This window comes from Patella vulgata, chromosome 3, assembly GCF_932274485.2.
Source record: "Patella vulgata chromosome 3, xgPatVulg1.2, whole genome shotgun sequence".
NCBI lineage: Eukaryota > Metazoa > Mollusca > Gastropoda > Patellidae > Patella > Patella vulgata.
In genome coordinates, this window is record NC_065881.2 from 20078712 (window position 1) to 20094611 (window position 15900).

Genomic DNA, 15900 nt, shown 5'->3' on the forward strand with positions numbered 1-15900 from the left:
CAAAATCGAAAGGAATCGAGATCTTTGAGATATAAATCGATATTTCAAGTTTCGTCAAAAGCTTAGATAAAACGTCTAATTCAGTCAATAGAGAGGGGAGATTTCAACAGGGGATTCTCGCTGGCAGATGATAGACCAAATATAGTCTTTTTTCACTGTACTTTCACTGTTACTTGAACATGTATAACGAACTGAGATGAACTGTAGGATTTTCTATTGACCTGTACCAGTCATAGTTGTTCCGACTTGCTTTCACATATTTTCCGCCTGTATATTTGAACTCGACAGAATCACATGGAATAATCTTAAAACTTAAGTATTTATCTGTCTTTGCTGGTTAAGTGTTTCCACGTGGCTGTTGAGGAAGATTGAACAGCCCCAGAACGTAAAATCGCTTACATATCTCATGAAACATTTGCACTATAGGGATGAGATACTTTTTCGCTATGTATATTACCTTGAGTACAATCATCACCTTGATACCCTGCACTACATCCTTGATCACATTTACCCTCAACATGGTGACATGATGAAGACTGTTGACAGTGACGTGACTTACAATCTTTAGAACAATCTTTACCATACATGTATATACCATATGAAGCCTGACTATTGAATCCTCCATCATTACATTCTGTAGATTTATAAATTAATATATTAACATCCATGTTTAATATTCCATTTTATTTGACAGATATTCTACTTACTATTTTATATAATAATTATTGACAATGCCTGTTTTAAATAATGGCAATGAAAAGCAAGGTAGATTTTAAAATATATTTTTTCAACAAGACAGTTAATTATCTTGGATTTCATATTATCTTTAATGTGGCCTTAAAAATACTGCGACGTTTGATATTGCAAGATTCAAAACACAAAGGCCATTTTTGAAATGTTGATACTTGCCACGACCACAATCCAAACCTTAATAACTAGGTTAACAATGTCCATTACATGACCCAGTTATATGATTTTGTATACTGCACTTTCTATTATTATTCCGAGCAAATTTCATTTGGGAATAGTTGCAGATACTTACTGCGACTGCAATCCAGACCTTTATAACCAGGTAAACAATCTCCATTACATGATCCATTAATATTATTACACTCAGTATTTTGTCTACTGCACTTTCTGTTATCACATGATTGTATACACTGATTACCATAGAACCCAGGCTGACATTCTGAAATGATGACCTTTTTATATAATATATGTAGTAAATCATTTAACAGTGAACACAATCATTATCCTGATATCCCACCTCATTCACCCCGTCGCATTTAGCAGTCAATCACATACTGGGTTATTTCATATTGTGATTCCACTGTCTGATACAATCGCATTTCAGCCACAACACAGTACGATCAAAAACATGATACACTCGCCTTTCACGATACATGTACAACCGCCTTTCACCACATTGATCAGTTATTTATATTTTATGCAATCACTCCCATCTTTTACAACACTGACAAGTCAGTTGATAACTGTTTATATTTTATAATGTTATCATGAGTACAATCACCACCTTGATATCCTGCATTACATTCTTCAATATTACATTTACCATCTACATGAAGACGGCAATCGACAGAACAGCCATTTCCATACATGTATTTCGTCAAAATCGGATAACAAATGTGACCTGTAGAGGGATCACAAACAAATGTGAACGAACGGGCATTGGGACCTACGTAATAATTATACGTCCACATAAAAATGTGGGTGTATAATAATATCAGTTCTGACCGTATCAATGTTCATCAAGCGTAGCCGTACTTTCTTCGTTATTATATTCTGCAGAAATCTAGCTTTTATGTTAACGCAAATAAATGAACAGAAATTATCAATTTCAGCAGGTTCGATGGTCAATTTTATCAGAAATGAAATGAAATTATCAATCTTATACAAAACGTACAGAACGTATCAGTTGTAAAGATATGAAAAGAATATATCAATTTTAAAGAGATGAAAAGTATTATTGGCAGGGATGACTTGCAATATGTTGGATTACAACTTACTTTGTGTACAATAGTCACCCATCCACCCTGGATGACACCCTGCTTTACATTCTCCATTATTTATGTGACATGCTGATGGTGCCCGACAATTTCTATCTGTACATTCTACAATAAAACATTTCAGGTGCTATTTCAAATCTTAAGCCTGTTTATTACTGTGCCCTTATCATTTATGTGATTTTTTCTAAATTTAAGTTTTCTCCTTTTTCTACTTTTTTGGTGCTAAATCATGTCATATTTTTTTTTATCAAACATAATTCGTATTAAAAACATTCCTTTTGATGCGATATCTGGCAAACAAACGGATTTAAGCAGCATTTTAAAATTTTGAAATATGTGTTATCGTTGAATGAAATATATTTCGATGGAACTGGGTTGCTAATTTGTAAAAAAAAACCAAAAAATTCAAGTATTCCCAAGTAGTCTAATACACATAGTGCAAGTCGTTATTGACATGGATGGGGGAATATACTGATGGCTTGCAGTCTGTCTCTTCTTGTGATAGACAGTGTATTTAGACCAGCTATTTAACAATATTCACTTTCCGTTTTTTCGTCAATTTGAACTATAAATCTTACTTATATTACAACTGGTTCCAGTAAATCCATCAGCACATCTGTAAGGGCATTGACCTGTGACTGGATCACATCTATCACCAGATGATTGACAGTAACACAATGATGTACAATCTGGTCCAAAGGTACCAACCGAACAAACTGTATATAATTATCAAATCAAGTGGTAAATATTTCTAAGGAATTTAACAGCCACGACAGAATGTTTTTGGCTTAAAATCATTGAATAATGAGCGAAATGTTCGATTATATTTCATTCCTTATAGAGTTTGTGCATTTCATGAAAGTATGTATGTCCCACAAATAAAGTTCAAATAAAGTAGTAGAAATTTCTAAGGAATTTAACAGTCTCGGGGGTGAATGTTGTGCACTATAACATATGCATGGCCGTATAAAAAGTTAATATTGCTGACCCATTAACTGCATTACGGATAGAAGCGTAGAAGCGACTGGGAAAATATTTACTGTGGATCAGTTTGGTGAATACAGTGCGGCTCCACTTGGTCAGAAATTCTATCTTAGTCGGGTTGACTCCAATAGACATAATTACTTTATATACAGAGCTATACTTAAAGCTATAAAGGGGTGAAATTTGCGTTGGTTTCTCTAATAACTCTACTTCTTCGAACAGGTTTGTCCGGAAATGTATGCCCTTCGCTAACTTAGCCCAAAGTCACTAGAGCACTTTATTTTAAGTTTCTCTTACCATAAACTTCAACTTCACAGAGATTCACATAAACGGAATTTGTAGGTTCGTTAGTCTTGTCATTAGTAATAGTTATATATTTTCCTGTAGTGTTACAGTTTACCACAAATCCATTAGGCTTATTCTTTGAATCATAATTATCTTCTGGTCTACACGGACTTTGATTTGTTTGGTTACGTTCATCTACGAATAATCTGAATCCCTTAAATCTATTAGTGATATCTATATAAAATAAATAAACAAGAATAATTTACAAAAATAAAAATGAGGATGTCTGTGTTTGTTTTTGGGCGGGCGACGTGTGGCGGGTAGTCATATATATAATGATTGTTTTTACGCATATACAAAAACAATACGCCCTTGTGTCCATCAGCGACTAAACAAGCTTGTATAATAATACTCTAAATTGATCTATATTTCGAAATAATAAATATGATGTCAAATTCGATAACACAGATCTTCTTGTTTGCAGATTTATCGAAGTTTACATCAAAAATATTCTATTTGATTTGTATGAAATTCGTAACAAGCAAAGGTCAAATCAAAATATACATCTCCTTCTCGTTGGGCACCTTTATATGATGTAAGCTTTCAATACTGTTAATTTCATAAAATTCAGCCAATATATACTTCCCGTTTTGTTGAAAACAAAATGGCCGTAAAATCAATCGTCCTAATACTTATATATTGATGGTAAACAACCGAAATAGTACGGCGGTATATGTAAGAACATTAGAAACGTCCAAAAGAAAAACTGATAATAAAAACACTTAGTGCTTCTGTTTATAAAATATTACAGTGTACAGAAGTGGTATAGCAACCATATTAGAAAACACAATGCTATAATCCAAATTGCAAAATAAATTGATTTTTTATATTTCATATTACGGCAACATGCCACTGACATGGACTGATAACTACTAATTGTTTAAGGAAAAAAACATATATCAGCAAATATGTTTGTGAGTATACCACGGACGTGATAGTCTAATCGCGGTAAGCTGGATCCGTCCCTTAAAATATCTAATATTACAAAACACAATATAAATAATGTTATGTAATATAAACTATATGATATAAAATCATGTGGGTGACTTTAAATTTTACTTACGTAGATCCCTTGCATATATTTTTATATTAGCAACAGGATAACTTTGTCCTAAATCTACTCCCCATGAAGCATTTGTCCTCCCATCAGCCGTATGGGTACAAGTATTATATGCCTTGCTATGATTAGTATCACCATCTACTGCATAATGAGAATATCTTCGTCCATTCCCGTCCGAATAGGTTGAGCTCTGCCACGTATTTTTGTTAAATGCAACATTTTCTGAAAATTGAATTGGAATAAGTTTGTAGATGGCAAATTACCTGGCAAATCGAATTATTTCACACAAATCAAAATAATGAATCTAGTCTTTAGGAGTGCTGCCTCGGCTAGCGATATGTCACATATATTTATTATTTCATTTCTTAATGGCATACAAGGATGGCAAATTTATAACACGAAAATATATTCTCAACATATCAGACTTTTATTTTCTTAATCTCATATTTAAAGGGACAATAACACTCTTGCTGGCTTGAAAGCTCCAGAAAATAAATAATATCTCTATCTAAGTACTAGATGTTTAAGTGTCTTACCTGTTGTGTATATTATCCATTACATCCTATTTCGCTTGTCCAGAGGGTTCGAAAATATTTTTAAATCGAAGTTTCATTTGAAAAGGTTTACGTTAGACGTTTCAAACCATTATGTTGAACTTTTCTTAATTTTTAAATAGGGTGTGTTAAGATGAAATTTGTATCATCAATTAATTGAAATATTCTAAAATAGTACAATTTGTTGACCAGAATAAAGATTGAGACATATTATTCAGTTACAACAAGAGTGGTATTGAGCCTTTAAATGAGTTTTATAATATTTTGATGATATATAGTCCATTCTTCATTTGGTCACCCTTCGCATCGATACATACAAAAGTGCAATCTGGCGCCGAACACAACTAAACCGAAGAAGCTCGAAATAGAACAAAGCAATGGGATTATACGATTTTAATTTTCCCATCGTAAACTTTCCACTCCTGAGCAGTAACATATCTAAATAGCTAGACTATGTGCCTAAATGTCTCACCCAGACATTATGCTTAGGTTTGCATATACTGTGTAGATAGATTCTTTTCAGAGACAAAGTGATCTAACTTATAACAGTTTTACTAAGTTATATCTCAACCCGAATATTAATAACCTTAGGGGATCGATAGTACTATGTTACATCTAACCGAAAATATTGCTAACCCTTTAGTATCCATGGTACTATCCAGAATATCGATGTTGTCCTTAATATTATTTACCCTTTGGACTAACTCGCAGTATTGACAACCCTTTGGTACAATGGTATATCTAATCAAGAATGTCAATAACCGTTTGATATCGATGGTACTATTTTATCAAAATATCAGTAACCGTTTAGTATCGATCGCTCTAGATATTGTCTTTCATGTTGACAACTCTTTGGTCTATTATTACCCCTTTACGATGGTGGCTCTACATGTATATGGTCCAGAATATTGATAACCTTTTAGAATCGATGGTACTGTGGTATATCTAACCCAGACGAAATTATTTTTAGGATTGCTTGTACATGTATTACATTACCCACTGTTTCCAGTGTCTTTATAGTTAGTTGAAAGTAAATTGTTTTTTCAACATATTATTTTTTTGTCAATCTAGACTGAAAACGGGTTCAAATAGCAACCATACCCGATATACTCGTTCATCGTACATTAACAGGATATCCAGCTGGAAAGAAACACAGATTACGGTAGCTTCCTACCTTTAGCGTTAGATAATTCCTACCTTTTTGACATGACGAACCATACCATCCTTTCTCACATTTACGACTAGAACAGACACCTGTATTAGTATCACAATATCCTTCATCACAATGACATATATATCTATCATTATATCCAAATCTTGGTTGTTCTGATTAAAAAAATGAACAGATGACTAATTATTTAATATATTTCAATACATACATAAACTCTTAATGATAACTGTTATAATATTTCATTTCGACGGCACCTCGTCGATTAATATCGTAAAAGAAAATAAAGACCGAAATGCTGTTAGATACACAAGGTCTTTTTCCATGTCCACCTTAGTCATAGCTCAATACACGGAACTTATGGATTAGATAGCAATGTCTATAACAGACGTTTATCAACGTACGTTATTACTAAATTTACGTTACACGATTTTATTCGAAAATAAAGAAGTATTCATTTCCATTTAAATCAAGTCTTGAAATCGTATACATTTCTCTATACAAGCTCCACGCGGATCTAGCATTAATTGATTCCTCGATCAGTTGAACTGCTCGAGCTCATCCGTCGGTTCAGTGGCCGAGAGAAATAATTTTAAAAGCCTACATCTAATATTTCAACTTTCTTTTTTATCCGAAACACGTATTTCAGCCCCGGAAATTTGTGAAATCTTTTTGAAAAAATAAAAATAATTCATGTTTTTTTCTTCACAAAAATGGATAAATATTATCGAATAAATAACAAATAACGCTGGTTAAAACAGACACGGTTACATAATTTATATCGGAGATTTGAGACAAAGTATGAATAGCGAAATTCCGAGACCGCCATGATTTTATTAAGAGGTCACCCCCGTTAAGCGGTCAGTCACGAAAATGTTCTTGAGGGGCTGCTTAACTCTTTCACTGCCAAGGTTGTACGTGTATACTGTAATCATAAACTGATGTATATATTGATAACAACGAAAGCTTCCAGCCTATCACTTCTTGTGATAGACAATGTATTTAGATCAGGGGCCTGTTTCACGAAATTTTAACTAAGATAAAATCCCAATTTTAGTAATTTGATTGGATAATATTAGATTGATTTTAGTGCTTAGCCCATCAAAATTGAAGTATCTACTAAATATGGATTTTATCTTTAAAAAAGAAATTCGTGAAACAGGGCCCAGCTCTTTAAATTTCGTGAAACAGGGCCCACCTCTTTAAAACAATATTCACTTTCCGTTTTTTCGGCAGTTAGAACTACAAATTGAACTATAAATCTTACTTATATTACAACTGGTTCCAGTAAATTCAACAGCACATCCGTAAGGACATTGACCTGTGACTGGGTGACATCTATCACCAGGTGATTGACAGTAACACAATGATGCACAATCTGGTCCAAAGGTACCAACTGAACAAACTGTATAAATAATATAAAATTCAAATCAAGTGGTAAATATTTCTATTTATTTCATTCCTTATAGAGTTTGTGTATTTCATGAAAGTATGTGTGTCCATTTCATGAAAGTATGTGTGTCCCACACATAAAGTTCAAATAAAGTGGTAGAAATTTCTAAGGAATTTAACAGTCTCGGGGGTGAATGTTGTGCACTATTATAATAACATATGCATGGCCGTATAAAAAGTTAAAATTGCTGACCCATTAACTTCATTCCAGATAGTAGCGGAGGGAAAACATTTACTGTGGATCAGTTTGGTGAATACAGTGCGGCTCCACTTGATCGGAAATTTTATTTTAATCGGGTTGACTCCAATAGACATAATTACTTTATATACAGAGCTATACTTAAAGCTATAAAGGGACAAAGATTGGTTTAGTTTCTCTAATAACCCTACTTTTTCAAACAGGTTTGACCGGAAATGTATGCCCTTCGCAAACTTGGCCCAAAGTCCTACCTATGCCACATCTGACGCTAATGTACTCTATTTTATGATTCTCTTACCATAAACATTTCTTTTGATGTGTTATAAAGAAAATGAAGCTAAGTTGCGGTTCTGTTTTCTACTGCACACGTTCAAAATGTCGAGGAATTGTAAAAAAAAAAAACACAAAAAAAAAACCCAACAAGAAGTAAGATCTGGCAAATAAACGAAATTGAGCAGCGTTTTAATATTTTGAAACATGTGTTTTCATTGATAAAATATATTTCGAATGGAACTGGGTTGCTAATTTGTATAAAACCCCCTGAACAATTCAAGTATTCTCAAGTAGTCTAATACATATACATGTACATGTATACATAGTGCGAGTCGTTATCGACATGGAGACGACTTTGTTGCTGATGGGGGAATATACTGATGGCTTGCAGCCTTTCTCTTCTTGTGATAGACAATGTATTTAGACCAGCTCTTTAACAATATTCACTTTCCGTTCTTTCGTCAAATTGAACTATAAATCTTACTTATATTACAACTTTTTCCAGTAAATCAATCAGCACATCCATTAGGACATGGACCTGTGACTGGATCACTTGTGTTAAATTCAACACAAATGTTATCTTAAAATTCGGCGTAATAAATAATATAGAAAGAAAACACACAAGATTTTATAAATGCACACAAGGTTTCTGTTAAGACACTAAAAAGAACACAAACTTGTGTTGACTTCATTTAACACAAGTCCTTGTGTTGAGATCCAACACAAGAGTTTTTTCAGTGCAGTAATACAAACCGTTCCGGGCAGAATTATCATCACATTTTACGCCTTAATATAATTTTATGGATCTATTTACCCAACTTCGAACTCTATTATTTATCTTTTAATAATTTTAAAATGTTTTTTAGAATCCGAATGACATAATAACAAGTTACTATTTACGCCCCATTAACTTCATCCCTGATAGTAGTGGCTGGGGTTTGTTCCGGATCTTATTTCCACGAACAGGTTTGTCCGGAATATATTCCCTTCGCAACCTCGGCCTAAAGTCCCACCTCTGCCACTGTTGACGTTAGTATACTTTATTTAAATTTCTCTTACCATAAACTTCAACTTCACAGAGATTCACAAAAACGCTTGTTTGTAGTGTATACTTGTCATTGGTAATAGTTATATATCTTCCTGCACTGTTACAGTATACCATAAATCCATTAGGCTTATTCCTTGAATCATAATTATCTTCTGGTCTACACGGATGTTGATTTGTTTGCTTATGTTCATCTACGAATAATTTGAATCCTTTAAATCTATAACCGATGTCTATATAAAATAAATAAACAAGAATAATTTACAAAAATAAAAATGAGGATGTCTGTGTTTATTTTTGGGCGGACGACGTGTGGCGGGTAGTCATATGATTATTTAAAATAAATAAATCAGAATCATAAGACTGCACAGACAAGCGAGGGTTGGACACCGACACAAATACACCTTTATTGACAGAAAAACTGCTTTCGGCAATATGTGTGTATGGATGTCTGAGTGTGTTTGTTTTGTCATGATGTGTGATGGGTAGTCAAATGGTGATAGTTTTTAAATATACTAAGTTAATTGGCCCTCGTTTCCATCGGAGACTAAATAAGCCTGTAAGATAAAACTCTAAATTGAGCTACATTTCGAAATAATAAATATTATTAAAACACCATTTTTGTGTTTTGTCAAATTCAATAACACAGACCTTCTGGTTTGCAGATTTTCCAAGTTTGCTTGAGAAATATTTTTTGTTAGATTGTGTTTGGAATTCTAAACAAGCTAAGGCCTAACAAGAATAACACTCCTTTTTGTAGACACCTCCTTATTACGTAAGCTCGCATCTCTGTTAATTAATTCTGTCCTTGTTGTTGAAAACAAAATGTCCGTAAAATCAATCGCGCTAATTCTTAGATATTGATGGTAAAACTATGTACAGCGATATACATAAGAACTTAAACCAGAATCTTTCAATAGAAAAACTGATAATAAAATCACCCTGTGCTCAATTTAAGTTATGTACAGTGTTTAGACGTGGTATATAAACCACATTGTAAAACACAATACTATAATCCAAATTGCAAAAGAAATCGATTTCTATATTTCGTATTACTACATGTACTAATAACTACTGAATGATTAGGGGAAAAACACATCTCAGCAAACGTGATTATCGCGGACGTGATAACCTAGTAGCTGGATCCACAACTTATAATATATAATATTACAAAACACTATATAATCGATAACGTTCAATCTTCAAATATTGTATAATTTGTTTATTGGTATTATAAGGGTAAAGCTGAAGAGTAAAGTCACCATATAAATATGTGTATTAATATTAATAGTCTGTATTCAAAAATTATATACAGGTATATTTGTGTTTTAACAATGATAAATTTAAATTCTACTTACGATCATCCTTTGCATATATCTTTATGTTATTAACAGGATAACTTTGTCCTAAATCTACTCCCCATGAAGCAGCTGTTTTGCCACCAACCGTATGAGTACATTTATTATATTCCTTGCCATGACGAGTATCACCATCTACTGCATAACGAGAATATCTTTCTCCATTCAAGTCCCAATAGGTTGAGCTTTGCCACGTATTTTTGTTTAAGGCAACATTTTCTGAAGATTGAATATGAACCAGTTTTTAGTGGGCGAATTACACAAATTCGCTTCTAGTCTTTAAGGATGCTGTTACATTATTTTTAATGACATGCATAGATGCCAAATTTATAGCTACAAAATATTTGTTCAAAATTTTAAACATATGTTCAAAATTTTAAACATTTGTTCAAAATTTTAAACATTTGTTCAAAATTTTAAACATTTGTTGTTCAAAATTTTAAACATTTGTTCAAGATTTTAAACATTTGTTCAAAATATCGGACATGTGTTTAAAGTATCAGACATTTGTTTAAAATATCAGACATTTATTGTCTTAATCTAATATTTGAATCAGTTATATTAGTTATTTATTTTGGTGATATATAGTCCAGCCTCCATTCTTCATTTTATATAATATGTTTCACAAACCCAACTCTTACATTTTCAATAAAGAAACACAGATTCCGATGTTTAGTGGACACAAGCATAAGCGACAATCGTGGCAAATGTATCAAAATATCAAGCTAAGTGGAAAAAGAAAATATTCAAGCATTCTTACAAAGTGCACCCAATCAAAGTGTCATGAATTAAATGTGAATATCAAAGAAGTCGAAAGATTTACTGGAACCCTAGGGGTTCAGCCACTCTCGTTTATTTCATCTATAAAGATGCTTAGTTTCTCACTGCTTTAATTTTTATTCCACATAATAAATTAAAACGCAAATCCAAATATTTGACCACCCTACTCATTGGTACATACAGAAAAGTAATCTGGCGCTGAATACAAATAAACCGATAAACCGAAGAAGATTTATTAAAAATGCTAGGATTAGCAACTGGAAATAGACCAAGACCATAAACTTAGTGTTCGATTATACGATTTTAATTTTCCCATAACCTTCCATTCATGTACAGTAACATACCTAAATCGCCAGGATATATGCCTAAATTTTCTCACCCAGACGTTTTGCTTGGGTTTGCATATTGTAACGTTCATAGAATTGGCACCTTCCAATGTGAAATCCAAACAATTTTACATTGATGTAGCATTTTGTGTTTATGAACTTCTGAAGTTTGATTGTCCTTTAGGATAAATAGTACTATGTAATATCTAACCACAAATATAGTTAACCCTTTAGTATCGATGGTACTGTGTTATCTAGAATATTGATAACCCTTTAGTATCGATGGTACGTATACCGTGTCATATAGAATATAGTCAAACCTTTAGTATCGATGGTACTGTGTTATCTAGAATATTGATAACCCTTTAGTATCGATGGTACGTATACTGTGTCATATAGAATATAATTAACCCTTTAGTATCGATGGCACTGTGTTATCTAGAATATTGATAACCCTTTAGTATCGACGTATACTGTGTCATATAGAATATAGTTAACCCTTTAGTATCGATGGTACTGTGTTATCAAGAATATTGATAACCCTATTGATGGTATTATGTTATCCAGAATATTGATAACCCTTTAGCATAATATCGATGGCTCTACCTGTTGTCCTTGATAATACTAACCCTTTGGCCCCACCCCCCACAATATTGATGGTACTATGGTATATCTGACCAAGAATATTGATAGCCGTTTAGTATCGATTATAATGATAACCATTTGGTCTAACCCAGAATATAGATAACTCTTTAGTATCGATGAATCTATACATGTCCAGAATATTGTTAAGCCTTTAGTATCGATTATAATGATAACCCTTTGGTCTAACCCAGAATATTGATAACTCTTTAGTATCGATGAATCTATATGTCCAGAATATTGTTAAGCCTTTAGTATCGATGGTTCGACCTCGACATGTTTATATCTAAATCAGTCTAAATTATTCTCCGGGTTAACCCACTATTCCAGATTCTTTATAGTTAGTTGATAGTAAATATTTCACACAACATATCATTTTTATAAATCAAGACTAAAACTGGGTTCATAGCAACCAGAAATGAAATGAAATGAAATGGGGTTTAACGTCCTACTGTTTTGCTCCGAACTGGGCTAATGAAGACGGGCATACGCCATACAGTGTGCTATGAGGGAAATTTTGCCCGGACAGCGGCACTACGGCCTACTCTTATATCGAATTCCAACTGCCAAGGGATCTTTTACGTGCACGCCAATGTGTATACGGGACCTCGGTTTTTCGTCTCATCCGAATGACTAGACAGCTGTCCTTGTCAGGCCCTCCGTCCTGCATCACTGACAAGGGGGAAGCACGCCGGAAAACATAGCAACCAGACCCGGTATACTCGTTCAATGTGCATTAACAGGATACCCAGCTGGAAAAAAAACCCACAGATTATGTTTCATTAAAAGCTTCATACCTTTAGCGTTAGATATTTCCTACCTTTTTGACATGACCAACCATGCCATCCTTTCTGACATCTACCACTAGAACAGTAACCTGTATTAGTATACCAATATCCTCCATCACAATGACTTACATATCTATCATTATATCCAAATCCTGGCTGTCCTGATACAATAAAACAAACAGATTACTAATTATTTAATATATTTCAATACATACATCCAATTGAAACTTTTTGACAGATACATGGTTTCTAGCGTCATTTTGGCGTTTATCTTGGGAAACTGGGGGTCACTTTGCTAAGATCGACACAGAAACTATGAGATTTATACAACACTATATACCAAATACATGTACATGTACTATGTTTTACATGTGTACGATTTTGACAGAATATTTTAAACAAGCCTAGCAAATAAATGGAAAACAAAAATGTTGACCATCAGACGCCAAAATATCAGAAAGAATTTTTTTCATCACTATTCGTTTATTTTTTTCAATACCCAAATCCAACGGAACTTTTTGTGCACAATTGGAAGTTCACCATCATTGTAGCGTTCTACGGGCCCGGGCTAGACCTTTATTGCCTGTTGGGCCCCTTGGCGCTAAGGCCCGGGCAGGTGGCTTATAGTTTTTAACTCACCATTTAGCCACAAAAAAGTGAACTGACAGAATCCGATTCTAATCCTACCCACGTCCTAGGTACCCACATTAAGACCAATCACCGGGTTTCTTCTAGTTTACGATCAAGTAAAAGTGTATTTTGTTCATTAGATTATACCAACAATTTTCTCAAAAACATTACTCAGCATACCTCCAGGCACCTCCAGTCTCTGGGTCCATGGAAAAGTGTGTGTACACATTGGCGTGCGCGTAAAAGAACTCTTAGCAGTTGGAATAGGATATAAAAGAGTAATCCACAGCGCCGCTGTACGGGCACAATTTCCGCCATAGCACAATGTATGGCGTATACCCATCTTCATTAGCCCAGTCGGAATAGAACCCCATTTTATTTTATTTCATTTAGACTACTCTGTAATTTTGTATCGATTACAGGCTTTGATGGTGCTGTATTTTATATTTTCTGACATTTAGTATACCACTGATATCTATAATATTACTTTATATACCGTAACATAAACTTTATAGTTTAAATAATATCACACTTCTTTGTACTTATGAAATTTGAAAGCTTATTGATATAGATGGCACTACATGTATAATTTATATATTCTTACATTTTATATATTGATAATTAAATAAAGTCTGAAAAAGCTTACCATTTATATACTGAATATATACCACAAAGATGATGGTCATATAAAATAAACACTGTCGTATATCGGCCATGTTCCTGTAGTGTCTACTAGGAAGAAATTTGTGTAACTGCTCCTTTTAAAACCTGAAAGATGTCATATTATATCTTCCTGGTCTGTATATGCATTAACGATGTTAAAGTAGCTAAGTCTCAATATCATCCAAAGTCTTCGACATTGAAAACACGAATTATTTGTCAATTTAAATCAAAGATGGGCTTCTGATATCCTATATTTACGACAAAATAAACATTTTACCATCAGTACACGACTCGTGTACCATAATGTGATTCAGCGCCATTTGTAACAAGGGACTCGAAGAACGCGGCTAGACAAGTTCCACAAGCCATGTCAAATGGTGATGTCATATTCTTATCTGGAGAGCATGCACAATAATTACTATCGGTATACATTGAAATAACCAGGCGCTAGAGATTGCCATTCAATTCAGACTTCTTGCGTATTTTGCCGAACGTAACTGATTTGAAATTAGAGTAAAAACCGAAACGATTGAATGTAAATCAGTTTATATACATTCATATTAAATTATTATGCGTTGCGACCCATTGTGTCAATTTCTAGGTCCCAAATATTAGCGATTTAGCTCCTTTAAGTATATATCAAAAACAAGCTGTAGTGAGGAAAATGAATCACATTTATTATTTGAAAACGTATTCTACTCTTCAATATTACTCTTAAACCTAACCCTTTTTAGACGGCTGAACTTGGATCCAATTTACCCTTTACCCCTCTTAAACGGATTAGGGCTGTGGTTAGTATTCCCAAAAATACTCATTTATATAAAGCAGCTATTGTAAACTCTCGGACCTCCCCCAACCGGCCTACATTTGGGATTCATTGGTGACAATCGAGTGAAAACGGAAAATTTGGGACAGTAACGCATGCGCCGTCTGAAAAAGAAAATACCTTAACCCCAACCATGACCATGGTTTTTTTTCAGCAAATAACAGCGTTTTAATTACTTTATACAATTGTAAACGATAATGAATAGTCTCATTTATCAGGTCGTTTTATTTGAACCTTGTGATAAATGAGGGCTACTCTATTAAAGTAGCATTGAGTCAATGTAAGCCAGAATAATGTGTTATCATTTAATCGCATGTTATCATATTAATAGTTGAATATACAGATTCATTTATAAATTCTAATAGTTCAAGCCTTGGTATGCGCGATATTCTTATATTATGTCTTTCCATAATGTCGTTTAATAGGCAAATATTATATTACTAGCCATGCAAGTACTTTAACAGTTTTTAAATATTGTATTTCTGAAATTTGGGAGATTTATTAAAGCCTTATACAGTCATAATACAGTTTGTAAACAATTGGGCGTGATTTGTTTTTATACAGTAATGATAATATTCTTACTGAAAATATTGATTAAGAATGGTAGCTACTGTTGATTAAAGAATCCTGTAAATATAAACACTGTATAGACTGTAGACTTTTTACCAATATAATGACACTATTCTAATGTTACTGGAACGAAAAGGTTAGTTGTAGTTTTTTTTTACTTAATTTTTACAGCCATGTTATAATGTCTGCATCATGACTAGTAGTTTATAT

At 33.4% G+C, this 15900-nt stretch overlaps 1 protein-coding gene and 1 long non-coding RNA gene across 2 annotated transcripts; both read right to left on the reverse strand.

Moving 5' to 3' along the window:
• Positions 1-513: 513 nt before the first annotated feature.
• On the reverse strand, positions 514-9334 carry LOC126815286 (multiple epidermal growth factor-like domains protein 10). The gene is made up of 9 exons (XM_056100019.1): positions 9122-9334; positions 7406-7543; positions 6168-6296; positions 4420-4638; positions 3309-3530; positions 2606-2743; positions 2028-2132; positions 1043-1189; positions 514-536 (listed from the first exon to the last, which is right to left on the reverse strand). The coding sequence occupies exons 1-9, from the start codon at positions 9222-9224 to the stop codon at positions 514-516; spliced, it is 1224 nt and encodes a 407-aa protein (XP_055955994.1). The 5' UTR covers positions 9225-9334.
• A 1141-nt stretch (positions 9335-10475) lies between these two features.
• On the reverse strand, positions 10476-14352 carry LOC126814357 (uncharacterized). Its single transcript, XR_007677558.2, has 3 exons — positions 14278-14352; positions 13034-13162; positions 10476-10684 (listed from the first exon to the last, which is right to left on the reverse strand). It is a non-coding gene; the product is annotated as an uncharacterized LOC126814357 (long non-coding RNA).
• Between the last annotated feature and the right edge of the window lie 1548 nt (positions 14353-15900).

What these genes read in the sequence shown, in the direction of transcription:
- LOC126815286 (XM_056100019.1), bottom strand. Translation starts at nt 9,224, where the DNA reads ATGGTATACTGTAACAGTGCAGGAAGATATATAACTATTACCAATGAC. An exon ending in AATATATGCAAGGGATCTAC is followed by an intron (nt 3,531 to 4,419) that starts GTAAGTAAAATT and finishes TATTTTATATAG; the next exon opens with ATATCACTAATAGATTTAAG. An exon ending in AGGTCTGGATTGCAGTCGCA is followed by an intron (nt 537 to 1,042) that starts GTAAGTATCTGC and finishes CACTGTCAACAG; the next exon opens with TCTTCATCATGTCACCATGT.